The 26,546-nt window shown below is 40.7% G+C and overlaps 1 protein-coding gene across 1 annotated transcript; it reads left to right on the top strand.

The window, feature by feature from the left end:
- The first annotated feature begins 2,926 nt into the window (after window positions 1–2,926).
- LOC102231943 (voltage-gated potassium channel subunit beta-3-like) lies at window positions 2,927–26,319 on the top strand. Its single transcript, XM_005802914.3, has 14 exons — window positions 2,927–4,509; window positions 19,593–19,636; window positions 19,716–19,753; window positions 19,912–19,991; window positions 20,188–20,232; window positions 20,644–20,688; window positions 20,767–20,810; window positions 21,755–21,841; window positions 21,935–22,020; window positions 22,798–22,918; window positions 23,019–23,113; window positions 23,245–23,365; window positions 24,066–24,154; window positions 25,647–26,319. Exons 1-14 carry the CDS (start codon window positions 4,178–4,180, stop codon window positions 25,734–25,736), a joined length of 1,317 nt encoding a protein of 438 aa, XP_005802971.2. The 5' UTR covers window positions 2,927–4,177; the 3' UTR covers window positions 25,737–26,319.
- Window positions 26,320–26,546: the final 227 nt, after the last annotated feature.

Below are 26,546 nucleotides of genomic sequence, written 5' to 3' on the forward strand. Positions count from 1 at the left end.
CTTCCTCTGCAGGATTCAGCCTTAGAGACGATGCAGAGCTTCATCATCCTCAGGGAGCTCAGAGCAAACCTGCTGCTCCTCTGAAAGGAGTCAGCTGAGGAAGTTTAAATATCTGAGGAAGCGGCCTCCAAGGTTCCCATCTTTTGAGTTTTAGATTTAATAGTATAACTCGTGTCACAATATAGCTGAAACACTTTGGAAACCTACCATGTCACCTCTAGGTGGCAGTGTTAGCCATGGTTGACGACAACACACAGGCGAACAATTAATTTTATGTCTTTAATACAAGCAGTCATCCCTTACATTTTTCACATTTGTTTTCCCTTTACTCTCGGTTCATTCAGGATGGATGAGGCATCAAATAGTATGAAAGATTCTTTTTATTTCTGTGCTGAATTATAACTTGACAGAAAGGTGAGTCCTTTTTAAAGAAAAACAAGACAGATGCAGATTATTCTCCTCTCTGGTAAGAAAGAGTCAATTCAGGAAACCTACATTTTAAACCAACAGTAATAAGTCCTAATGCATCATTTCATCTTTGAAAATTGGACATTTTTATGAACATAAAGCATTATTTACTGTCCTTTATGACTATATGGATCAGTTAATGATCAATTAAACTACTAGAGAGGCTTAAAAGGTGCAATTTATTTTTGAGGCAGATCAGAAAAGCCTTACAGGACATTTATCTCACACATCATACAATTTCTATTTTTAAACAGAGGCTAGCATCCCTTAAAGGAAAAACAGAGCTGGGGAATTTGATTGGTTCAGGTTGTAGCCGCCTGCGAATGAGAAACAGCCTCACCTCTCAGGTCGGCCTTTCATCTCTCATTGAGACTTTGAAGTTCCTGGAGAATAACAGTTTAAAAAAAGAAACACCTTTGTAATGAGCACTGATGCTGAGACTGCCTGGACACATGCATTAATAATACACATCTGTCCACATTACTAAACCTTCAACCGCATGTGTCAAACTCAAGGCCCGTGGGCCAAATCTGGTCCACCACAGCTGTTTATGTGGTCCTATAAATACAAAAATAGAACTTCGAGACAGCAGTTGTGCGGTTAAATATTATTTCATCTGTCAAATCAAATTACTTTTTGCTTGTATATTGCCAAGTTACAGCAATTAATAAAAAATTGAAGTACTCATTGAATATATAGAAAGCTATACTATTTCTATTTTGTGAAATATATGCATTATTTTAACAGTTTAGGCAGTTTTATTTGTACATTTTGCCACAACTGACTCTTTGAGGACATTCAGCCGATTTTGTTGTGGCTCTAAATGAAAAAGAAGTTGACACCCCTGCTGTGAGCCATGCATTTTTCTGCATATAGATAATGCATATCCATGCATTATCTATATCTATAACAGCCAGGACTGACATTTTTCCCCAAGGACTTAGCAGCCAAGGTTTTAAACACAGACTCAGAGGGACTACTTCCACTCCCTGGGCAGCTAATAACCCATCGGTTTGGGATTAATTTGATGATACATAGAGTAACACAAAGTGATATGTGACACTTAGACACATATCACATAAAATAAAGACACCGTGAGATTCTGCCGCCACGCAGGAACAATACAATGTTTTTTCACAGACTATTAGCGCATGTCAAATATATTTTCTCTCAAATGCAGATCCACAACCTTAAAATTGACCGAAAGGGCAGAAGGAAATCCCAATATTTAAACGAACAATCACTCAAACTTTATTTATTGAGCACTTTTGGGTGAAACGTTGTAAATTAATTATAATTTATTACGATATCCTCCTGAAAACAGCCCTGTTGAAAGTGGAGCCGTTGTTATTGCTGTATGAAGTGATTGAAAGAAGAAACAAAGACATGGTCAATGTGATGATGAAGGTTCCAGGTGATTATTTGACCTTTTAACAGACACAACAATCGTTGAACCGTTTACTTTTTCTAAAACCATCATAGTATGAGGTCTGTACACCTGGAAACCTGCCCATCCCAGCTTCTACATGTCCCCAAATGAGTCGATCAGTGTCCTACATCCAGCTGACTGCTCAGTGCCTCACAATCTGCTCTGGGGCTACAAACTGATTTAAAACAAGAATTCACCACATGTAGGAACTAATGAATCCAGGACTGACATTTTTCCCCAAGGACTTAGCAGCCAAGGTTTTAAACACAGACTCAGAGGGACTACTTCCACTCCCTGGGCAGCTAATAACCCATCGGTTTGGGATTAATTTGATGATACATAGAGTAACACAAAGTGATATGTGACGCTTAGACACATATCACATAAAATAAAGACGTGTAAAGCCTTTAAAAAGTTGGCTTCTACTGCAGTAGGATAACTTCCTAGAGGAAAATGTATGTAATCTTCGTACTGCAGTAGTTGTCTCCACAAAATCATTCCATGTACCACAAATGGCCTGCGGACCTCATGTTGGACATTTTCTATCTATAGACAAGTTTACTGCAAGCCTTTAAAATGTTATAGAAAAAATTGGGTCGCACAAAATATGTAGGAGTGCCAGCAGTTATGAAATGAATTGAAACCTCAAACTTGTTAAAAACACATTTTAATTGATAAATTTTTACTTGACTAATCAAAACAAGGGCTCGGTTTTTCTTACATTTAATAGGCCTGATATTTTTCTACTATGACAAGATTATTTATTTGAATCCAAAATTTGTTCCTGCTGTTTTGCTTTAGAGCCTGGGTGTGGCAGAAAAATTTAAAACAGGGAGCCACGTGTGGAAAAACCAAGATGAGAGCAAAAAAAAGGGGGTAAAAAACAGAATAACTAATGTCATGTCAGGTCCTTTGGGAGTGAATGTGACAGATTTTGTAGTGGTGGTGGGGGGGGGGGGCACACGGTTGGGAACCATTAATTTGGCTCCAAGATGTGAAGAAAGAAGTGTTGTCACAGCAGTAGCAACACAGATTGTGATGAAAAATGTAGAGAGTCCACCCGGGAGGAGAGACAGAGACTGAGAGAGAGCAACGCACACACGGCACGCACAGAGTTACCCACCAAACCATCACACTGCTTCTGTGTCGTGAACATTTTGGCGCTCCTGCAAACGGGAAGAAAAGGGGCTGATTCTGGGACTGACAGAAGAAAACTGAAGGAGAGTCGACAGGCGGGATCGACGCCTTAAAAAACCGCCTGCTGCAGCTGATTTTTTTTTATTTTGGAGGAGGTGTGTTTGTGTGTGTGTGTGTGTGGGGGGGGAGGCCAGTATGCCGGCATTTTTTTCTTATCCGTGCACCGTGAGATTCTGCCGCCACGCAGGAACCCCCCACTGCAGCCGCCGCCGGTATATGAGCAACTTGATGCGCTAAAGGTAACGCCGCTGAATTTCGCTGCCTATTTTCTTTCCTTGCATCAATTTGGTGCTGCGTGAAGCGATGATGATGATGAGGATGATGCTGCATCGGCGGGCTTTGAATGTGTGAATCCTGTACGGGACTCTCCTCCTTCGCGATGTAAATTGGAGCCACTAAAGTCATTTTTTTTTTTTGTTTGTCCCCCCAGCTCTGCGTTAATTACAGTGACAACAATAAAAAGATGCCCTTTTTTGACGCTTGGAGTGAGGATGCCAGTGGCTGTGATTGTGTCTCTCCTGCTGCGGCAGCTCCTCAGCTCAAGACAGACTCAAGTAGCCTTAGCTGAAGAGAAAAACAGCAAGCTGGCAAGTGCTGTATCACCCAACACAAGCCGAAGGAGCCGGTGCATGAATGTGGGGAAGGGCATCCATCACAGCACAGCGCAGGGGCTTCCTAGGAACCGCCACATCCCCACATTCGTCTGAGGACCGCTGAGAGATTACAACCCCCTCCTGATGGTTGTTGGAGGGCAGCCCCGATGCATCTTGTGCGTGTGAAAACTCTCAGAGTCCACCTTTGCCAGCTCTGCATCAACAGAAAGGAGACAGAGCAGACGGTAACTCGGCGTGTGTCATGTTAGAGGCTGGACTCTTGCCTGCTCGCACCAGCTCTCTGCCAAAATCTCTGACCTGCCCTGTCTGAGCCCTTTGCATGAGCATCTCTGCACTGCCACAACAGAACCAGTGGTTTGTAGACATTACTGGCCATTTTACTCCGCTCCTCACGCTCCTCCAACAACAATAACAGAAAAAAGGCTCCCCACGTCTCTGACTGTCGGCGCAGCACAGAGCAGAGGTCAGGATGCAGGTCTCCTTCGCATGCACTGAGCACAACCTGAAGAGCCGCAGTGAGGACCGGCTCTGTGGCCTTCGCACCGCCCCACCTCCAGGAGGAAGCAGTGGAGGAGTCGGTGGAGGAGGTGGCGGTGGTGGTGGAGGAGGAGGTGGCGGTAGTGGATCGGGAGGAGGTAGCAGCGGAGGAGGGGGAGGAGGTGGTGGTGGACAGGGGGGTAACGGTAACTACGTCTCCCAAGGCTCGGTGAAGAACAGGGACGGCCCCGGATCCCGGCAGACTCCACAGGGCCATGCCCACATGAAGGAGGCCATCGGGCGGCACACCAACATGAAGTACAGGTGAGTATGGGCCACAGGAGCAGAACTGAGTCTTCACAGCTGGAGGCTGGGTCTGAACACAGAGGGAGCGATTAGGGACAGTACTTCCAATTTTTCTTAAAGAACTATAATTACCACCACTCAGAATATCTCCTTCTATCTTCCTCCGGTGGGCAGTTGTTGATTGCTACGATGATGGCAATGATGGTAAGAGTTCATCTTTAAATCAGCGGGTTGCTGGTCAATTCCCACTCTGTCCACCTCTGTCAGATGGTAGCTGTGGCTACTATCCAGTAGCTCACCACCATCAGTGTGTGAATTGGTGAATGACTGAATGTAGTCTAAAGTGCTTTCAAGTCCTCTGGCCTTGATAAAGTGCCATACGAATCCAGAACATTTACTAATACAGGGGGAAGCCATGAATACCATCTGTGAGTCCATCCAGCAGTACTTTCCTGCCACCTTACACATCAACTCTCCTGACCAAACCCAGTCTGCTAAAGCAGCACATATACAGTACAGACCAAACGTTTGGACACACCTTCTAATTCAATGGGTTTTCTTTATTTTCATGACTATTTATAAGGCAATAAATCCCACTTATTAACCTGACAGGGCAGGTTGACCTATGAAGTGAAAACCATTTCAGGTGACGACCTCTTGAAGCTCATCAAGAAAATGCAGAGTGTGTGCAAAGCAGTAATCACAGCAAAAGGTTGCTACTTTGAAGAAACTAGGATATAAGGGCTATTTTCAGTTGTTTTAAACTTTTTTGTTTAGTGCATATTTCCACATGTGTTATTCATAGTTTTGATGCCTTCAGTGTGAATCTACAATGTCAATAGTCATGAAAATAAAGGAAACTCATTGAATTAGAAGGTGTGTCCAAACTTTTGGTCTGTACTGTATATATATATATACCTTTTTCAGTAAAAGAATTGTGAGCATCAGACCCTTTGCTTCCCGACGGTAGTGTTGGAAAACTGTCTTTGGTGGAGAGGCCCTGCTTTGACTGATGTTCATATCTGACTGATAACTATTGACACCTTCACAAGAAATGACTGGAAGGGTTTCCAGTTTTTTCTCAGCCAAACTACGTCTATTTTACTTTAGTTATGTTGGTTGATTCTGTATCTCTCTGTAAGCCAACCGTTTTTGGTTACTTTGCCTTTTTTCTATCAAAATATGTGGCTATTTTGTAAAAACAAAAAAAGCTTTTAGACACCAAGCTCAAGGTTGTGAAGTGAGGGACACCCTGGAAAGGTTACTAGTCAATCACCAGGCAACAAAGAGACACACAGGACAAACATCCATCCAAGCACATAATCACAAAACAATCTAGAGACACCAAATAACTCAACGCTCGTGTTTTTGGATTGTGGGACCTTTTGGCTGCAAAGCAAAAGTGCTACAAACCAATCATAAATGTTGTTTAAATAGTCCTTGTCCTCCACTTCCAAACTGACTGATTTGGCTATTTTGCAAGTGGGTGTGGTTTGTGCAACAGCACTGAAAATGGTCTGTTCCTGTGTGTTTTCTGACTCTAAAGACTTAGTGAAAACCATGATCTGGTGGACTGATAAATCTGGCAGTCAGTAAATGCTTTGCAGTAGCAAACTCTGAAACTTTACACAGTTCACATCCACTAACACAAACTTTGTTTTTAGATAAAGCTCCGCCCCCAAGAAAATTAGTGAACATAATAATTTACTTACTAATAGGTGATATGTAGCACATTTAATATCTAAACCAAGTCAAATATGACTTTTTTTGTAAAGTAGATTTTTTTTTTCCTCTGACATGTGACCCCAGTCATCTCACATCCACATTACTTAGCTTCAAACTTAGTATAAAATAAGTTACAAAATAGATGCAGTTTTTTAGCTAACTCCCTGTTTTGGAACCAAACCTGAACAAAAATACAAATTTCCCATGAAAAAACTGCTTGAATAAAGACAAATTTGATATGATTTCCTAAAGTAAACTACAAAAAGTCAGTTTTGGTAGGAGGAGGAGATGTTTTTCATTTTGTCTTGGTGCTGAAGTCCTGATTTTAAATTGCTCTCTGTGTGACCATTTACTGTTTCCTAGTTTACAGTAGTAAGCGACATAGTAATGTCCAAATACCTTTACTAGAAGGACAACTCACACAGTGAAAGAATGCTGCCAAAGTATTTCTCCCCAAAACAAAACAAACTCCAAAACCAATTTGATTAATAGTTTAAATCCCAGTAAAAGACAACATAAAAAGGTCAGAGCATATTTAAGATATTTAAAAGTCTAAAAATCAAATTATTTTTAATTTAAGACATTTTTTAGACCCTGTTCCAACCAAATCATGCTTACAGGTGATAAGCTCAAGCCTTTTTGTCTCCATTCCGATCCGTCTTTTTGCTCAGGTGAGCCTGAGGTGAAATGTAACCAATTTGCCTCTGATTACCTGCAAGCGCCACCTACATATCTCCATTAGCTGGATGAGAAGCAGCTCTCAGAGTGAGGCACTTTCTCTAACGTTAAAATATGACATGAAAACCTAGAAATGCTTACGCTGATAGACGTAAAAAGCATAATCCACAGCAAACAGCCCCCTTGACTTAATGCAGATCTCGCCCTGGCCTCTCGCTGCAGATTAATACAAATCCTTACAGCAGTAACAGCTTTTTGCAGCATCTCTCCGGGTCACTCAGCTTTGACAGCATTCCTTTCTCATAAAGCAGCACTTCAACTGAGCGCCGTCTGCACGGAAAACCTTAGTTGCAAAATCCAGCTCTGAGTCATGAAGGAGGAACGACATTTTTTTGACGAGATAAACAGCACGGAAGGCCTTGTTCGTGTCTGATTCGGTTCCGTTTGACGGATTTGAGCCTTCGCCGTGATAAGAACAGCAGCTCATGCAGCTTTGACGCGCAGCGGGTTCTTAAAGGGGTGTAAGACCCATTCGTACGGACGTGCATCCAAAAAAAAAAAAAAAAAAACCCAAGCATGCAGAGTGATTCAGAACCCAGTTCATGCGTTTCGTTCAGTTTGACTGGAACAGTCAGTAACTCGGAGGAGAGTTTTAATGACCTGTTTTTTCTAGTAATCAGGTTGATTGAATTCCTGCCATTCTCTTCAGGCAATTTGGTTCATTTAATTGGATGCTTAAAAAGGGAATGAGGCTCAAAACAAAACTGGGATATCTCCTTCAGTGGCTCGTCCTTTTTAGAACTGCACTCGCACTTCTGATGTCGTCAGATTATTCTGCTTTCTTCAAAGGAGTGTCACTAATAGGGAGCGCAGCGGCACAATAAGTCTATACAGCATATGGACAGCGAGGGTTGCCATTGGCAACTCCCCAGGCACTCCTTTAGGGTTTTTTTTTTTTTTTTCTTCCTCTTTTATTCTCTCTAATCAGTGAGCGTGGCTGTCGCTCTTATCAGCCCACCTTGCTGCTGAGCCCGGTCTTAGCTCCAGCATCATCAGGCTGTATTCCAGATGAGGTGGATATTAAAATCTCCTCGACGAAGAGCGCGCAAACATGTCCGCGCACTGCTCAGATGAGACTGTTTGTTTGTTTCTGAGCCGATCTGGGAGGGCAGCCTGGCGTGACGCCGATTGAAGCCAAACGAGAGCAGAAGTGAACAGTTGGTAGTGAATTTTGATCTAATCCCAATTTCCAGATGGCTCACATCTTTGCCTCCACTCACCCTGTTTGACTACATGTTTTCTAAGCCACTTCCTATATCTGATTAAACTCGCTACTCGTCACTCACCGGCAGGTGACAGACGACGGGCCCTGCTGCCTGCCGTAACTCCCATGAATCCCTGCGGCCCTTGACTCCAGCTTTCTTACTGTGAAATGCAGCATTCTGGTGTTTCTCTCTGTGAGTGTGTTCAAGTCTTCCTGTGATGTTCTTGAGTCAGATTCCTCCCAGGGAAACTTGGGCTATGCAAACCTTATTTTTTCACCTACAGCAGTGGATTGAAGACATATTCCTAACTCTTAAGCCTTTTCACATTTTGCCAGATTGTAACCACAAAGGTTTGTGTATTTTTTAGGGCTTTTTCGAGATTATTTACATTTCCATGACAGCTTTTTAAAGATCAATAAGATACTACAAACTCTTAACGTCTATGGTATATAGATTGGAGTTGGTTTTGATATTGGCGTCAGCTTTAATCTCTAGATTTAAAGATATCTATCAACTCTTTCCAGCATTTTTGCAAAACCTTTAATTTACATTTTTTTTGGAAAAACATTTGTTGCTCACTTCTGCTAGTAATGCCTGTTTGAACATCTTTTTCCTGTCTGTAAATTGCCGATATGCAGAATAGCCTGTTGTGCCGCGGTTCCTAACAGATGTTGGTGAGTTAATGGCTGCCGGGCAAATCGTCGTGGCAGCAGCAGTCATCTGCATGCCTTTACATTAAGGCGGGAGAAAAACACAGAGTTTATGTGAGTAGCGAAGCATTCAACATTGCAACACGCAAAGAACAAATGAAAGTCAAACACAATTCAAGCATAAATAATGTTTGAAAGAACTTCAGAACATCAGAAAAGATTAAAGATAGACAGACATCCGACCGCTGCGTCGAAGTGTGAGGTCTTTGCCTTCCGTGCAGCAAAATGTGCTCACAGTTTCTCAAATGAATATTTTAGTATTTTTGAATAATCTGCCTCCAAGTGGTCTATCACAATGTAACCTGTTCTGACATTTTAACCTTCAGTTCCTTAGAAAAAGTGTTCATAACCCTGGGACTTCTCACATTTTATCAGGTTACGACCTCAGCGATTTTTATTTGAACATTTAATGACTAGACCAAACAAACACTAAAGAGTACTTTAAAATGTCGCTGCGTAAGGTCATTCACCCAAGTTTTGGTGTCATCACAGCTGCAAGTCTTTTGGGTCAAAATGAGAGGCTCTGTTCATAAAAACATGACTTTAAGGAAGTGATATACTTCTACTAGCTTCACTCATAAACACATCCAGCTTCAAGTTTTGCTACAAAGTCTTTTAAAACCTCTGCCAAGTTTCTTCCAGATATTTCTCATATTTATATTTGTCTATCAAATCTGAGGAGAATCATCTCCACAGCATGATTCTACCACCACCGTGTGTCACAATGAGATGGGTGAAGTGCAATGTCACTTTCCTACCACAAAGCATATTGGATGTAGGTGAAAAAGTTTAATTATTGTCCCATCTGACTAAAGCACCTTCGATTATATGTCTCCAGTGTCTTTGGGAATGCACAACTAATTAGGCTGTAACTTTATCACTTGGGTTTCATGACGGTAATGGAGTCTTACAAACCTCTGAAGTCTGTACAGAGAAGCCGCAGGTTCTGAGATTAAATTATACACAGGTGAAATGTATGGACTTCTGAATTTAGGTAATTTCTGAAGTCATTTTTTATTTAGGGTTGAATACATATACACACCACACTTTTATTTGAAAAGTTAAATGTTGAAAACAATAGAAGTTTGTGTTCACTGCATTAGGATAGAATGATGGGGTTATATTTTACAAAGGTTACAATATCTCATCTATTTCACCTTTATATATTCAGCTTCATCTGGCAGTAGATCATCACTAAAGTAAAATTTGATCAATTTTCTACAAAATAGTTTTAAAAAAATTGCTCTTCCTTCCTTTTTGCCACAATCTTACTAAAATGAGGACAGAAATGTCCACTGAAATGCCGCTTGCATTGCATAAAGTACATGTGAACTGTTAGTATTAGATATAATATGTCACCGGAGTAGCAACATATATAAGTAAAAGTGTTTTTTTTAAGTGATTATAACACAGTTCAAGCAAGACTCATTTACTTACAAGCCCTGATGGTAACCTAATAAATCCCAAGCATTCATTTCATATAGTAGAGTCGTCATCATCATCATTATAAATTAAATTGTAATTAAGCAATCTGGCCTTGTATTGTTCCAGTGATTAATAATCAGAGGGAAACAAATACTTCGTGTGGCTTTCAGATCACAGAGTGCAGCTGCTGGAGCTCTGACCTTCAGCTCTCCTCTCTCTTCCAGTCTCTGGGTTTTTGTAGCCGAGTTTCCAGTTGGATGAACAGATTAGTGACTCACCATGAGGGCTAGCATGTCTCAGGCGAAGCCCCCACTGTATCTTAACTTGCTTCATTTCAGCCTGGCACGTGGTCAAAAAAGGACCCGACTTATGAGACGTTTTCTTTTTTCCTTTTCTGCCCACTTATTTTTGTCACCTGCAGTTAAATCCTAATCCCAATCCTGAAATTTCTCATTTTAAATCATTTACCCGAACAGTGCTTTGATTACCTGTACTTTAAGACGTTCAGCATGCTTGTGTACTTGAAGAAGTACATGAAAGCAGATAACTTAATCCCCTCAAAATGTGAGGCGACCTCTGGGTCAGCGTTGTTTGACGAGGGATGGATTTGTCAATAATTAACTGCTGATGGCTGCAGTCGTCAGCAGGGCTGCTCTGGACCGCCACCATCATAATCAGAGCCAGAAAATACTCATCACTTCCACTGAATTAGCGGTTTTGTCAAAGTCAGACATGGATGTTTTCTTCCGTTCTGATGGGCTCAGACAGGGATTTAGAAATTGAGTTTTAACATTTTATTTATCAGCTTAACCTTGAACATGTTGTAGATGACTGCTGTTTGTTTTATAAAGACATTTTAAAAAGTTCATATCTGCTTCTTAAGCTGAAGGATGTGGTTTAAAAACTGTATTTCACTTGGACTCACAAGTGAAATTTTTCTCGTTGAAGGTTGGAAAAATAAACAGGAAGGACTCCTGAAGTCATAACTCCAAGTTAGAAAGTCATTATTCTTACCTCAGAATCCAATATGGCTGCCAAATATTTAAAATGTAGCAAACACCAGTGATTCATCATTTATTTATACTTCCTATCGTTTATATTTTATTAAATCTGTGATGTTACTGTAATGTAATGTAATGTTACTGTACAACCTACGCTAAAACAGTTAGCTATTGAATATATTAATTTCAAAGAGCATCATTTGAAGTTACCGTTTAGCCTGTTGCTCTTCTCTGTGGCTGCATATTGCTAGTAGCATTTAACTTTTTTGTCCCAAATAATATTTTTAGAACCAAGTGCCACCCAACAAGCACCAACTTAAGAACTATTTCCCTGTTCAAGACTTATATTCATAGCATTCACTTATTTTAAGTCGCAGGCTAACAGCAACTGTATGGCGGTTTGCATTTGTGGCCTTTTTTAAACGGTAATCAGACAGGAAGTGGACAGAGAGAAGTGAGGATAAGAACAGGAGTCGAACTCGGGGTTTGGCGCCTGTCCTAATCACTGCTCCACGTGATGCCCCTGAGTTATTCCACTTTATGACGCGTCCATCATTTATTTAGAAGACAGTTTGACATGTTCAAATTACAGAGGTTTGGTGTAGAGACTGTATGCCAAAAGCATGTCAGGAACTCCAAACATACCAGTAAATCCACAAGCGGCTGATTGAGAATTAAGAAATGGGATGTCCTGAACCTAGGAAACCATCAGAGGATGTTGGTACTTCAATTCCTCAAACATCTCACAACTGAAAGAGAGGAAGAACAACCTTTTCCCCAGAGACTGATGGATTGTGACGAGAGAAAATTCTCTCTGAAGTTAGTCCAACGAAAAAGGACTAAGACTAGCTAACAGGACTCGATCATCTTTTTAGGGCTGAAACGATTCCTCGACTGATTCGAGTACCTCGATTATTAAAATTTCTCTAGAAAAATCTATCTGCCTCGAAGCTTCGTTAGCGCACCGTGTTCCGGCCGGGTCGTTATTCGTGTTGGGCAGCGCTCTCACTCCCGCCTGTACGTCGTAGGTGCTAGCAGCCTAATGTTTTCGGGTTTTCATCGATTTATGGGGACCAACAAGCATTCTTAAATTGCTTGGCGCAATGTTTGGGGTCCGACAGCGAATGGTGGGAAGAGCGCTGCTGGTGTATTTATGCAGGTGAGCGGATAAGAACAGGAGAGAGAGAAAGAGAGAGAGTATTCTGATTACTCGATTAATCGTAAAAATAGTCCATAGAGTATTCGGTTACTAAAATATTCTTTTTCAACAGCCCTACATCTTTTTTTCCCCCCCAAAGATAAAAAAGGCTATTGACATTAACAGATTATCTTGATATCCTGATTTTTTTTTATCTTTGCGCTTACATTGTACATTCCTAATCAATCAAATGTATTTTATAACACAGTTCAAAGTGCTTTACATCATCAAAACACAAAAATAGTTAATGAACAATTGTCTTCTGAGGACCACATAAGGAAACACCTTGCATGGCAGCTTGAGGAAACATTTTCCTCTTGAGAAACTTAAGCAAGCAATGTCTGAATTCAACCTGACTTTAGACTCCTCAAAATAAACACAGAGTTTAAAATAAAACGAATCCAAAGCAGCAGAACAGTTTAAATCACTGAGGCTTAAGTAAACAACAGAAGTGAAGGATAAACTCTACTCCACTGGCTATTTTTCATCATTTTTAATTCATTGAGTTGTCATTTATGAGGTAGCCGTCTGGGGAAAATGACACATCAATGTATTCATCTTCCTCTGTCTGCCAGAAATCAAACAGCAGCTCAGGGTGGTGACCTTTTCACACAATCAATTTTATTAACTCTTGAACTTGTGGATGCGACTCTGAAATTGACTTGATGTTCCCTCCCCATCTTCAGCCAGGGACGGAGCCACACATGCATTTATTAACATGCTTTTTTTTTTTTTTAAAGGTCTATTACCATAAAAATATCTCCCAATGCCAGGCAGCTTTAATAAATGTATTCTGAGCTGAAAGGAGTCACGACGACCGAGAAAATGTTATGGTTACTGTAGAATCGGAGGAGGGCAGCTGAGATTGTGTGTCGATGCCTGCATGCGAGGGAAAGTGAGTGATTTTTGGCCTTTTTCCCACTTGCTTCACTCTCAGCATGTGTATTTTATAAATAGTACAGACCCACTTGTAAAACTGTCTTTTGTACATCTCAGAATAAAATATCTTCACATTACACGCAAAAAAAAAAAAAAACAAGTGTTCAGCCAAACAGTTTATAAATAGTTTGAGTTTTAAACAAAACCCTTGTGTCAGAATTAAACAGTCTAGTCCAGCCAATAAAATAAGTCGCCACAGAATCTGCTAAAGAACTGAAGAACTGGCTTTATCTGTTTATTTTTGATGCTGCATTGTGTCAAAAAGGAATATTACTTTTTAGTAATTGTGTTATTAATTATATTGTATGGGTGGGTAGATAGATGGATGTATTAGACCAACACATAATGGTGCATAATTCTGAAATGCAAGGATTTTGATTTAAAACCAAACTTTAACTAAGCCATTATAGCACATGTGCATAATATGATATCTACGTTTCCAATTTAAACGCTCTGGGTGTAGATTTAGGGCCGAGAACCTAAAACCCAGTGTCGAGTTTTTTAATCCCACTAACAAGTATCTAATTTCTCTGTTAACCTGCCCACCAATTTTTGTATTTTTCTGTTGAATGTAAGTCCAAATTATTTGAAAGAAATTCACATATTTCTTGACTTTCCTAAAGACATTATCTGAAATTTTCCAAAGAAAATGCAGCTTGGGAAACTGAAATACCCTAAGCACAACACGACTTGAAAACCAGTGGCTGACATTTTCAACGCAGCCAATGCAGGATCTGAGATGTTTTTTATCCTGTGATTAAATTACACTCAGATTCCAAGGTACTGTGTTGTATGTTATATCTGAGAATTGGTTTAAAAAGGGCCTGACTGCAAATGCATGTCACATTTTTTTTGGATAGTTCTGATTTTCTACCAATCTAAAGTATCTTCACATAAAATCCCCTGAATAAATAAAGTGAAGTTTTGCGGCTGTAATGTGACAAAATGTGGAGAAGTCCAAATTCAGAATCAACAGAACCGTGGCGATGTCTCCCCTCCTACCATCTCTGAGTGGAGCTAATAAGTTTGAAACCCATGAACAGGTGGCAAAAAAACTAAAAAATAAAAAAAATAACATTTAGGATGTGAGAAAAAAAATCTAATTTTGGGCAAACTGACCCTTTAGAGCTTGGAACACAGTGTTATTAAAAGACAACAGACTCTCCACCATCTTCCCACAGCTAGTGTTCAGAAAATGCTCATATAAGCACCAACACACACGCCCCTACACACACACATGGTTGTTATTAATATCTAGATGTGCTTCCCTCTGGAGAAAAGCCTGCTCAGCATGTGTGTGGCATTTTATGACAACTGCAAGGGGGGAAAAAAATCTCCATCATCTGCACCTAACCATCTGTATCCAGCACCTTCCTTCTGTCTGGGGTGAGAACTAAGTGTAAATGTCAGCACAGGTTAAAATGCTGACTACACCATGACAACGCACCTGTGTGTGTGTGTGTGTGTGTGTCTACTTTTCCCCCTGTGTCTCTTCCCTTTCCTTTTCCCTCATTATCAATTTATGCCTGGAAGATCCAGGTCTTTGTAATCATCTTGTTTGGAGATTGTGATTTGTGGCAGCAGGAAAGCAGAAATGAATGAACAAAAACAGGAGGAGAATGCAGGAAGCCACACTTTCAGAGGCCACAGAGAAGCATCTGTGTGCCCTGCTCACGAGTGCATTCATGCGTGTCCACATGTAGATCTGTCCTTGCATTCCAGCGCAATTCCCATTGAGCGTGAACGTTCACAACTGTCAGCCTGCACATTAAGGATTTTGTCCGTTTTTTTTTGTTTTTCTTTTGGTTTGGTTTTCATTTTTCTTTTTTCAAAATCTGGGCTGAGCAGTCTGCTGACGTGTGTGCGAATGTGTGCGCTGGTGATACAGTGGAAGAGGCATGACGGAGGTGGCGAGAGGAAAGGAGTGAGCATGTGTCTCTCCAGACTCTCTGATAGTAATTTAGCAGACTGCAGCACTGCAGAGAGCTGTGGAGTTAAGAGTGGGAGGAGGAGGAGGAGGAAGAGGACGGTGGTTTTGTGTGTGTGTGTGGGGGTGTGTGTGTGTAGGGGGGATGGCGGTGGAGGGGTTAGCTGTCACAAACAGGAACAATGACGTCCTCCGCTGCCCAGAAACAAACAAACAAACAAACAAACAAAATAAGATTTTATGGGACACGGCAATCAAGACAGTTTGCCCAGTTCTGCATGCCATTGCATTCTGCTCCCGGCAACAATGCAATAACTCGCAGCGCTCGGCAAAACATGCCACACACTCGCATCATGCACTCCCATCCTTAACGGGCGTATTGGATGTAAGCTTACAGACAAAAGAGAGACTTGCAGTTGTGTAACGGCTCTCTTGGATGCTTGACATTCTCCTAATGCTGACTCATGTTTTGTTTTTGTGCTTGTCGCACATAATAACCTTTGTGTTTGTCATTGTGGAGAGGTTTGAAGAGGAAAGTATGGAAAAAGGCTGGTGTTGTTATGCTTCGCCTGTGGAAGACAGCCCTGGGCTAAACAACAGGCTGCGAAAATGGAACACACCTTCCAGTTTCCCTGAAAGCTTCTCTCAGAACGACTACATGCAGATTCAGCTTAGAAATTTAGCTACAAGAATAATAATGTGGGCTTTTAATTATGCATTTGAGCAGCTTTTTTGCCCCCCCAACAGTGAAATGATTTCACTGCAAATGAATTTTGGAAAGAAGAAACAATTTACTCCAGTTTCTCTAACTGAAAAAGTGTTAAAACTCTATGTTTGGTTCAACTTTCTAAATGTTGCAGTGTTGTTATAAATGGGCTTCTGACAGCATATCTGATTCTTCTCATCATCAATGATAGGATTTATTTTTATTGGTTGTTTTATTCTTTTATATAAACCCAAACATCAGAAGCATACCCCCCAAATTTACAACAGGGATTGGGCCATCCCAGATTGTTTTTTTCAGCCTGCTTTGTTTATCCCAAAAACCAATTTTGATGGACATTTGGGACCTTTCTCCTGCTGGAACACCAAACTGTTCCTCACGTTTATCTACAAGCAAAGTCCTGATAATGGCCTCATTATTTAACTCAGGTGTGTTGAAGGACAGACAGATCTAAAAGTTGCAGGACAACAGCCCTGGAGGACTGGAGTCGAAGACCTCTGGGCTAGACGGTTGAGACTTGGACCCAGTAGGATGTTCGTAAAGGATGATGGTCCGAAACACACATGTAAACTGGCTATGGAACAGATAAACCTTGCTAACGCTTGGGGTTTGACTCCAAACTCAACAGAGATTTGAAGTAAATATTGATGCTAATGACTTAAAGGTGGCTCTGTGCAAGAAAATCAACCGTTTGAAGATGTTTACCAGCATTTGTAATAAGAAGAGCGATCAAATATCCAGAAAGAACGGTGCTTATGGATGGATATTGTCACTACAACTAAACTTGTTCTCTGTTGCAAAAAAAAGAACACTTCAAATGTATAATTATAAACCTCAAAGTAACGTGACGTTAATTCTGTCTGGCGTGATGCTGACGCGTCCTCCGTAAATAAACTCTTTGCAGCGAGCGAGTCTGCTGATTTCCATCAGGAAGAACTGAATGTTTAGCTTAAAATCCATGCAGGCAGGGAGAGTACTTTATTTTACTGGGCTCACCATGCGGCCAGACACATGCAAAGAACGACAGCGACCTCGCATCATACTGTTATGTGAGAAAAGGAAGGAATGAAGACAGAAAAACTCATTTAAAACAAGTGGAAATATTAATAAATAACTGATCTGACATCTGGTTTGAAAGAAAAGCCACTTGTTTACATGAACTCCCTCAGTGTGAAAGAAGCAGAGCTGTTGTTGCCTGATGAACCAGAGCCAGATCACCATACAAGGATTTCGCGACGCACGAGGCCCACAAACACATTTCCCTTCATCAGTCATCCCCAACCTTTCACCTGCGCGGTATTTTGACGTGGCTTAATGCAATGGCATAAACACTTTGCATCTGACACCCACACACGCAGCGCACATACACCGACAAATGCTGCACACGCAAACGCTTAGATATGCAGTGGGGGGGGGGGGGGGGTGGCTAAAAATAGTTCCATGTCCAGCATTTAAAAATAGACCAGGACAATAAAAGCGGGACTCGTTTGGCTGTGTCTAAATGCTTTGACAGTCTGTCTGTCTGCATTTGGCCGTTTGTGCGCGGACGCAGGCAGACAGGCAGCGGAGGGGAGGAGATGAAAAGACGAGCAGCGATGAGTTTCACCACCGCAGTTCTGCTGTCCCTCCAGCTGGCTCCTCGGCTAATTGGGATGGGGGAGAGCGAGTTTAAAGGAGGAGGAACAGGAGGAGAGCAAGCATGAAGCCCACGTCAGCTTCAGCTGCACAGGCCGCTGTTTTAGATGCAGCTCTCTGCCTCTTCCTGCCAAGCCTTCAACACTCTGCTGTCTGGATAATCAAAGGTGATAAGCTGGGTAATGTACTCCTCTATAGCTTATGGGGCATTTTGGGTCATTTATAGTAAAGACCAGAGAAGCTCTTAGCGGGAGCTGATCTCCAGCTCCCCCAAAGTGGTTTTAGTGACCCACACAACTGCTCACATATAACAAATAAAGGTTACCTTTAGACAGAGGCATCAAATTTAACCTGAGGCAGGAGAAACTTTCACTTTAGCTGCAGAGGAAGAGTTCATGCCTAGAACATGCATGCAAAACATGCAGTATTATGTAAAATCAACTTTTTTGAGGTTTAAGTGATGTTATAATGTTATTCCCTCATCAAAAACATAACTTTGATCCTTTTGTGTCCCATGGCAACCACTCAGGGTGCAGAAACGCTTGCTGTCACTGAGCTCTGCGCTGTGCTCCACTAGATTAGCAGCAGCAGCAGTTAGCAAACACCTGGTGAAGCTACGCATCTGCTAAGCTCATCAGCCGATGATAAAGAATGACTTCTCAATGCAACGCTCCTCAGAATGACGCCAAAGTCTTAATGGAGGAACGCTGTTGTGATGACAAGCTGAAAGGAGTGTTGGAAAGAGCAGGAGCTTCTTAAAGAGACAGAGGCCCAATTAAGAGTTAAATTGCAAATTCAAATTTAAGTAATATTTGATATATACAGTATTTTTATAACAAGCAAAGGTAACATAGTTCAAGGTTTCCCAGAAAACTTGCTAAGCCTGGGGGTTGGTCTCCAGGGCAGTCATTCATCCAGCGTCAAGTCATGTTTCTGAGTTAAAAAGTGTTTAAAATTGACGGGAAATTTGGAAATGTCACTTGATAATTATGTGTTATTGGAAGATTAATACCTGAACACCAACTATAAAGTCTTAATAATTGCTAACATTTAAAAAAAAACTTAAATAAATAATCAATGATTAGTCTGGTGGTGGCACAAGTAAAGCTTGGTGGCCCGCCAGGCTTATGATACACTGGTGGAAACTGATAACTTCTTGATTGTGCTCTAAAATACATAATACCACCCCTTTAAAGAAAATTATACCGTTGTCACATTTTTTAATTGTTTTAAGTGTTTTTCTCTCCTTTTCTCTCTCTTTCATCTAGTGAAGTTCATCAGTCAGTGATAATTGTTCTTTGTGAAGGGAAGCTACCACAGTGAGACGTGGGTTTTACTTTGCTTAGGTCAGATGCAACATTTGATTAATGCTTGGACCCTGACTGAGTGAATCCAAAAAAACCTTGATTTCTTCCTTTCTCAGCTCTTCTGTGGATTTGTTTTTGTGCTTCAGATAGTTGTCTTGAATAGTTTCCAGCTGTCTTGAATAGTTTCCAGGTGTGAATAATGTTTCTCACTGCTGGATACAAACATTTTTTTGGAAGTGGATGTAGAAACCTTGCCAGATTGATTGGCAGCAACATTTGCTTCTCTAAGATTACTGCTTTTTGGCATCAATTTATCATACCTGAATGCTCAAATGCAGGTTTTAAACAAGCAGTCTCACTTTTTGATGATAATTTAAAAAAATAAAGTTCAATTTTCTGCACCTGCCTTTATAGATTTTCATTATGTGTTCTTTTTTTTCTTGCTTTTGGGTGTTGTCATGTTGTTCATCCGATATATTAAGTTTAGCTTTAAGACAAACAAATGATCAAAGAACTAAATGTCCACTCATTAAATGGTTTGTCACTGTGGGGTGTTTTGTTTCACAGGAACCTGGGGAAGTCTGGCCTTCGTGTATCCTGCCTCGGGTTAGGTAAGTTGGTTGGAAGACACTGAAAAATTAATCTCTCTTTAAAATCCTCCACACCAACAAGCCGTCTCTTGCTATTCAGGCACCTGGGTGACATTTGGATCTCAGATCTCTGATGAGGTGAGAGCAGCTCTGCTGTTTTCTGTTCCCTCTCCCACTGGTTTCTGTAGAACTAACAAATTTCTGTAGGGATTTCATGTCTACTTGTATAACTTTCATGTGCTGCCGCGAATGTTTAGGTTGTCTCCAAAGTTTCCTAACTACTTGCGTTCCCTCAGATGGCGGAGAACCTGATGACCCTCGCTTTTGAAAACGGGGTCAACCTGTTTGACACAGCAGAGGTCTACGCCTCTGGAAGGTCAGACTCCTACAATTATCTTTTCTTCCATCTTTTCAGCAATCGATACATTTATCATTCTTTTTTGTGATAAACAAACCAAGAAAAGTGTTCATCTATGTACAAATAATATGTTGAATTTCCAAAGAGTTTCATGCAAGCTCAGGATTTAAAAAAAAAAAAAAAAAAGACTAATCTCTGATTCGTTTCTCCACAGAGCGGAAATCACCCTAGGGAACATTATCAAAAAGAAAGGGTGGAGGTGATGTTAATAATTTTTTCTGTCTGACTCACGTGGATGTAAAATTGCCTACAAATGTTGCTTTTGTTGTTGTTATTTTACGTTAAACATTTGCTGATAATCCCTCCTCTAAATGCATCACATTGCTTTTAAACCTAATCTCAAGGGAAATCTATGCACTTTAGAAAACTATAGAGCTTTGACCTAATGCAAACTATAAAACCATTAAATAAACATCATATAATATGTGAATAAACTCCCAGATCAGAACCTTGTCGCTGACTCACCCAAGTTTCACTGCAACATAGTGAACAGAGGGCATATTCCGTTTTGAACTTAAAAACTTTTTATTCCACCTGAAATAAGCCAAATTAAAATGTACACCTTTTTTAGGTTCTATAGGTGTAAACTCACAGGTGTGTCCTTTTTTAGGCGCTCAAGTTTTGTCATCACAACAAAAATCTACTGGGGAGGCCAGTAAGTCCAACACTAAGGATTTATTGTTTCTTCAGTACTTTCCATATAACCTTATTGTCTGTTTTCACCACTGCACAGAGCAGAAACAGAGCGAGGACTCTCCCGAAAGCACATTATAGAAGGTAAGACACATTCTGCTCTTAACATTCAAGTATCTTAACCTACAATAATGTTTGAGTCTCTTCTCAGTCTTTGTTATGCTTAAATTAGAACATACAGAATAGCAGAGGAGAAATATAAACCACAGTATGTCAATGTATTAAAATGTCAGAGAGCCTAAAAAACAACTAACAGGTAAATTATGAGATGCAAACAGACATAATCTAAACAAATAAAAGGAAAGTAATTTCTTTCCTCCAGTAGGAAGGAGCTCAATTTTGTTTAAATCGAACAATTACAATGTACATGTGACTTTATTAATCTGTATAAGAATAAGGACAGGGCTCTAATTAATTTCTAAATTCAATCAACATGTTTCTTCTGACTGGACATAATCTTAATGTTTTAGGTTAGGTTAGCCTGAATCATGGATGGCTTTATTCCAACAAAGAGTCTAAAAATTAGGGTGATGGCAATTAATTTTCAAAAGGCCGTTTTTCATAAAATGTTCACAAAAGCAGTCTCCATATTAGAGTCTCCTTCTTCATTGTTTTGTCATCGTTTGCGACACGTCTAGCTAAATTTCTTAGTTGAATTTAAAAAGCTTCAACATTTCAACAACAATTTCATCTCTTGAATTTTTTTTGTTTAGATTTTCACTAATTCTAGTCAAAGTAAAACGTCTTCTCCAAAACCTGGGAGACTGTATCCTCTTTAAAATGTAGCAACTTGTATGTTATTCAAAAAGTTTTGAATGATGAGATTAATGTTCACCTCAGAGCTTTTCTTCAATTGTTAACAGTATTACCAAAGATCTGTGAGATGTGTGAACATTACAGCTGCTAACTATTAACCTGTGTCCTTTGCTCTTATGTGCTTATCAGCAGCAAATTAAAGTTTTCTCTTTAAACACATTTGTGCCTAATTGAGTCTATCAATCTAAAAGCCTGACCGCTGTTTCTCTCAGGTTTACGAGGATCCTTATCAAGGCTCCAACTCGATTATGTGGACTTAGTTTTTGCCAACAGAAATGACGTGAACAGTCCGATGGAAGGTCCGTTTTAGACGTATCTAACGTATTTGTCAATAAAACGTAACTTCAAGAGATGTGTTCTTTAATAACCTGCTTCACACTGTGATTTTCCAGAGATTGTTCGGGCCATGACATTCGTAATAAACCAGGGCATGGCCATGTACTGGGGAACCTCCCGCTGGAGCGCAATGGAGATCATGGTGCGCACTCAGAAAACCGCAGTCGACACAAACTCATTGTTTTCTACGGAGCCCCTAAGGGGACATGGAGAGGAAAAAAAAGGAAAGAAATCCCGACTTATTATCTCGAGATCCCGACTTATTATCCCGACTTATTATCTCGAGATCCCGACATCAGTACATAACGACCTAATCACAGTGATGGAGGACACCCACCCATGTGGGTGTCCTCCATCACTGTGGGGGTAGATATATAGATTTTTATTTCGAGCTTGGGCTTGAGTATAAACACATTAAATCAGCGCTTGACAGCAGACATGGATTTAGTATTAGTGAGAGACATCTGAAGAGAGTTTTCAGAGCGCGGGGACTCATTCGGCGCAAGTCCTTTTCCGACTTGGCAGTTTTGGTAGAATTCATTAATAACCAGCTACAGTCCTCTGGACAGCTTCACGGTTACCGATGGATGTACGCTAAATTGCATGTGCATGATATCCTCCTCTGGGACATCTCTGGACCGCAGAAAATGATATAAGTCGTCCTCCATAATCAATGTAGACACACTCCCCCACGTTTACCGCATAAAAACATGCCTTTCCCCCCCAAAAAAGTAACTCGCGATTTTTCAGAAATGTCGCGGGATCTCGAGATAATAAGTCGGGATAATAAGTCGGGATCTCGAGATAATAAGTCGGGATTTCTTTCCTTTTTTTCTCTCTCCATGTCCCCTTAGGGGCTCCGTAGTTTTCAGCCCCCAGCTCTCCTGTTCGCTCATTCTGGCTCTGTTTCGGTCTCCAGGAAGCATACTCCGTTGCACGACAGTTCAACCTGATCCCACCTGTGTGCGAGCAGGCAGAGTATCACTATTTCCAGAGGGACAAAGTTGAGGTGCAGCTTCCTGAACTCTACCACAAGATCGGTGAGGCGTCCACGTTCCTGGAACTTTGGCCACTTGGATGAGTTTAATTAAGGATTTGTTTGGTTTCATTGTTCTCTCTCCCTCTCTGTTTCTCTCTCAGGTGTGGGGGCGATGACCTGGTCTCCACTTGCTTGTGGATTAATCACAGGGAAGTACAGCGACGGCGTGCCCGAGTGCTCCAGAGCAGCAATGAAGGTCAGTTCTGATTTAAGCGGCTCTCGTCAGGGAATTCTCTCGCTCAGAATAAGCCCGGTTAGGTTTCTCTACCTCAGCAGTAATGCCATTGCAGAAGTCACAGATTTTCCTCTGTGTTGCCTCTGCTGAAGGGATACCAGTGGCTGAAGGAGCGGGTGAACAGCGAGGAAGGCAGAAGGCAGCTGGCGAAAATCAAGGAGCTCCATCTACTGGCAGACAGACTGGGCTGCACCGCCGCACAGTTGGCCATAGGTACCATGACAAAGGGTCTGATTTTATGACGACAACATAAAACATGTCCACTTTCATGTCAGTGATGTGTGAGAAGAAAGTCGTGTCTGAAATCTGGTAGATTTTATATCAGGTGCCAAATAACCTTTCTTCAGGTTAGACATGGTCAGGTTTAGGTAAGTAGTTGTTCATTGGGGCTATTTCCTCTCGCTGATGCAATAAAAGTTGTTATTAGTATGATCATAATAAGCTGCTGTTAAACTACAATACTCATCATTTCTTATTTTAATCTGTGAGACCTTTGGATACGTTTTTTTTGCATAATCCTACAATCTTAAATGAAAACATTTCTGGATATTTTTAGATTTTTTTTTTTCCCCCATTGATCTTCAGAAACTGTCTTGCAAAGATTTGTACTGCATCTTTAATTTAAAGTACACTTTCATTAACTGTTTTTACCTTTGGTAGCTGATTACTGTGAGGTTCCTCACCAGGACATCTCATCTGATGTACTCTGTATGTTCCAGTGTTGCATTAGCATGTTTTCAGCTGTGCCATTAGATGCATCGTCCCCAAACCAAATGCAAACATCGATTAGCTTTTTCCCATTCTGTGGCCAGTTTTTCCGTCTAGAATGAACAAATTTGGCATTCAGATCCTGCACACTGAAGGTGCTTCAGAGTAAGCCAGCAGCTCATGGTTTTGTGTTTATCTTCTGCAGCCTGGTGTTTGCGAAGTGAGGGTGTCAGCTCTGTGCTTCTGGGTGTTTCTAACACTGACCAGCTACTAGAGAACCTCGGAGCTCTCCAGGTAAAACGTTTCTCCTTTTTTCTCTGCATTATTCCTGCTGAGTCTCACAAACGTACTGATGCCTCTTGAATTCTTCTACATTTTGTCACATTATTTTTGTTTAAAAGCTTTTAGAGGCTGCAAAAGACTTGGGCAGAGCAGGAAAACTATATATCTATATAATTGAAACATAATTACATAATTAATCAATTTGACTGTCTTATCTGTACAAAATTAAACAATGACTTGTCAGTCTGAGGCTCTGAAATACTCACTGATAGAGAAAATTGTTGTTTTAGTTTGATATTCATTTCATTAAAAACAAAACAATTATATACAATAGAAGGAAATACACAGATCAATAAAATGAAAGGCAACAGAAAGAAAAAAAAAACAACATCAACTCAATCAGTTTGTAGGTAATCCATGGTGCTTTGCTGGTTGTATGAATTGTTTTGAAAAATGCGCTTACTTTTTTGCTAATGTCGAAAATGATTCAAGAAAAGCAACTGTGAAAAATGATACTGTGTATTGAACTTAATAAGTTTTAATTCCTGTTCTGGAGATTCTCCAAAAGGCAGTGGAGGGGCTTTGATGAAATGTTAAAATCACATGTGAATACTTTTCACATGCTCTCCTCTAAGAGTGAAATCTCAGCCTCTGAAGGAACCTGCCGGTCCGGAGAGCGGTACTCTTACCGGGCATGTTATGAATTCTCTATACTCTGGAGAAATTAACAAATGTTTTTTTTTTTTTTAAATATATATGATTGCTTATTTTTCCGTACACCTTTCTGGAGATGGGAGTCCGAGTGCAATGGAGAGTGATGAGGAAGAGCTCAGTCAAGTCAACGAACAAATCCGAACTAGTTCAGAATTTGGTGGTGCCGTTTTCATTCTCCCAAATTTTTTCGAGGAAGTTTTCTTTCCCGCATTTATCACAACGCAGCAAACAACCTCCCAGCCTCAGGGTAACCTCCTCGGGTATACCGCGGCTGTCTGAGCCATCGGTGATTATCGAGGCCGAGACCCGAAGGAACCTGGAGCAAGAAGCGCGAGCCGGTTCCAAGACAGAAAGGGGCGATAGAAGGATGCAAATTATGCGCATAAACCATGAGTTTACCTCAGAGAGAGAGAAATTGTATCAAGAAAAGCTGAACGTTCATTCCCAACCAAAAATCCTCTAACTCTTTTTTTTGATTACATATTTGTTAATTTATTTCTCGCTAGTGAAATATCCGTTTAGTGTGATTACCAATAGTTTAATAATTTAGTGACAAATTAGTGTTTGAGGCTGATGAAACTAATTGCTTTATTTAACGAGACTGATGTGCTTTTTTTATGTATCTAGCTGGAAACCATTTAATAAGCTAACATCACTTTTTAAAGAAAAAATATTGTTAATATTTGAAAAAGTTGAAGTCATATAGACACAGTTGTTTAAACCAAAAGTATTACAGAGTGCTATTCAAAGAGACAATTGACAAACTGCCCTGTTTCTTTTCGCCCCCCAGATTTTATCCCAAATGACACCGCAGACCGTTACTGAGATCGACGCCCTGCTGGGAAACAAACCACACTCGAAGAAAGAGACGCGTGCTTGAAGATGCAAAACAAACAGTGACAGATGACGTTTCATGACAGGAAAACCGTGGGAATCTTCGCTTTTTGCTCTGCTGTATACTCAAATTGCATGTTCTCCGCAACATTATGCTTCCAGTCTGTGCGCATACCCATTTTTGCGCAACAAATTGTATTATGTACAACAACAACAACAAAAAAAAGAAAATTTCTCTCAGCTGTAAAAAGAAAAAAACAAAAAGGATCATATATTGCTCACTGTCAATTGTTCGCAGACTTCATAGACGCAAAGTGACTAGCTTCTGCGGCCCACAGGAACTGAGAAACCGTTGCAACTTTCAGCTGCAGTCGAAGCACAGGACATGGCGCCAAAGTAGAAAAGAAATCCCACCTTTTTGCTTGAATGCAACATTTCTGGTTAAACGGTGCTTTTGCTGGACGTGCGGGTCTGCTCCCCCTCGCAGAGAGACAGAGGTTAGCCCCCGTGTGTCTAGCTGAACATTTCCCATCATGTGCATGTGACTGGTCTGCAACGCTCACTGCTTTGCACGGTTGGGAACACTGGGTTGCTTGTGAAATTAAAAAAAAAATAAAAATTATCATACAGTCTAGCAGTACAAAATTAACCATTTATTTTCATTAGCAAAAGTCACTTAAAAACATGCAAACAGATGTTATTAGTGGGTGCAGTTTATGAAGACTTTCCCAGCCCTGCTGCTTTCCCAGAAGTCTTTTTGCCTCCTCTGTTTGTATACTGTGCGCATGTCCCTTTAAGAGAGGATCAGCCCCAATCGGGCGTAAATGTGGCATGGCTTTTATGGCTTATGTAGATT

This window comes from Xiphophorus maculatus, chromosome 11 (assembly GCF_002775205.1).
Source record: "Xiphophorus maculatus strain JP 163 A chromosome 11, X_maculatus-5.0-male, whole genome shotgun sequence".
NCBI lineage: Eukaryota > Metazoa > Chordata > Actinopteri > Cyprinodontiformes > Poeciliidae > Xiphophorus > Xiphophorus maculatus.

What these genes read in the sequence shown, in the direction of transcription:
- LOC102231943 (XM_005802914.3), top strand. Translation starts at nt 4,178, where the DNA reads ATGCAGGTCTCCTTCGCATGCACTGAGCACAACCTGAAGAGCCGCAGT. An exon ending in GAGGTCTACGCCTCTGGAAG is followed by an intron (nt 19,992 to 20,187) that starts GTCAGACTCCTA and finishes GTTTCTCCACAG; the next exon opens with AGCGGAAATCACCCTAGGGA. An exon ending in GGAGCGCAATGGAGATCATG is followed by an intron (nt 22,021 to 22,797) that starts GTGCGCACTCAG and finishes TTCGGTCTCCAG; the next exon opens with GAAGCATACTCCGTTGCACG.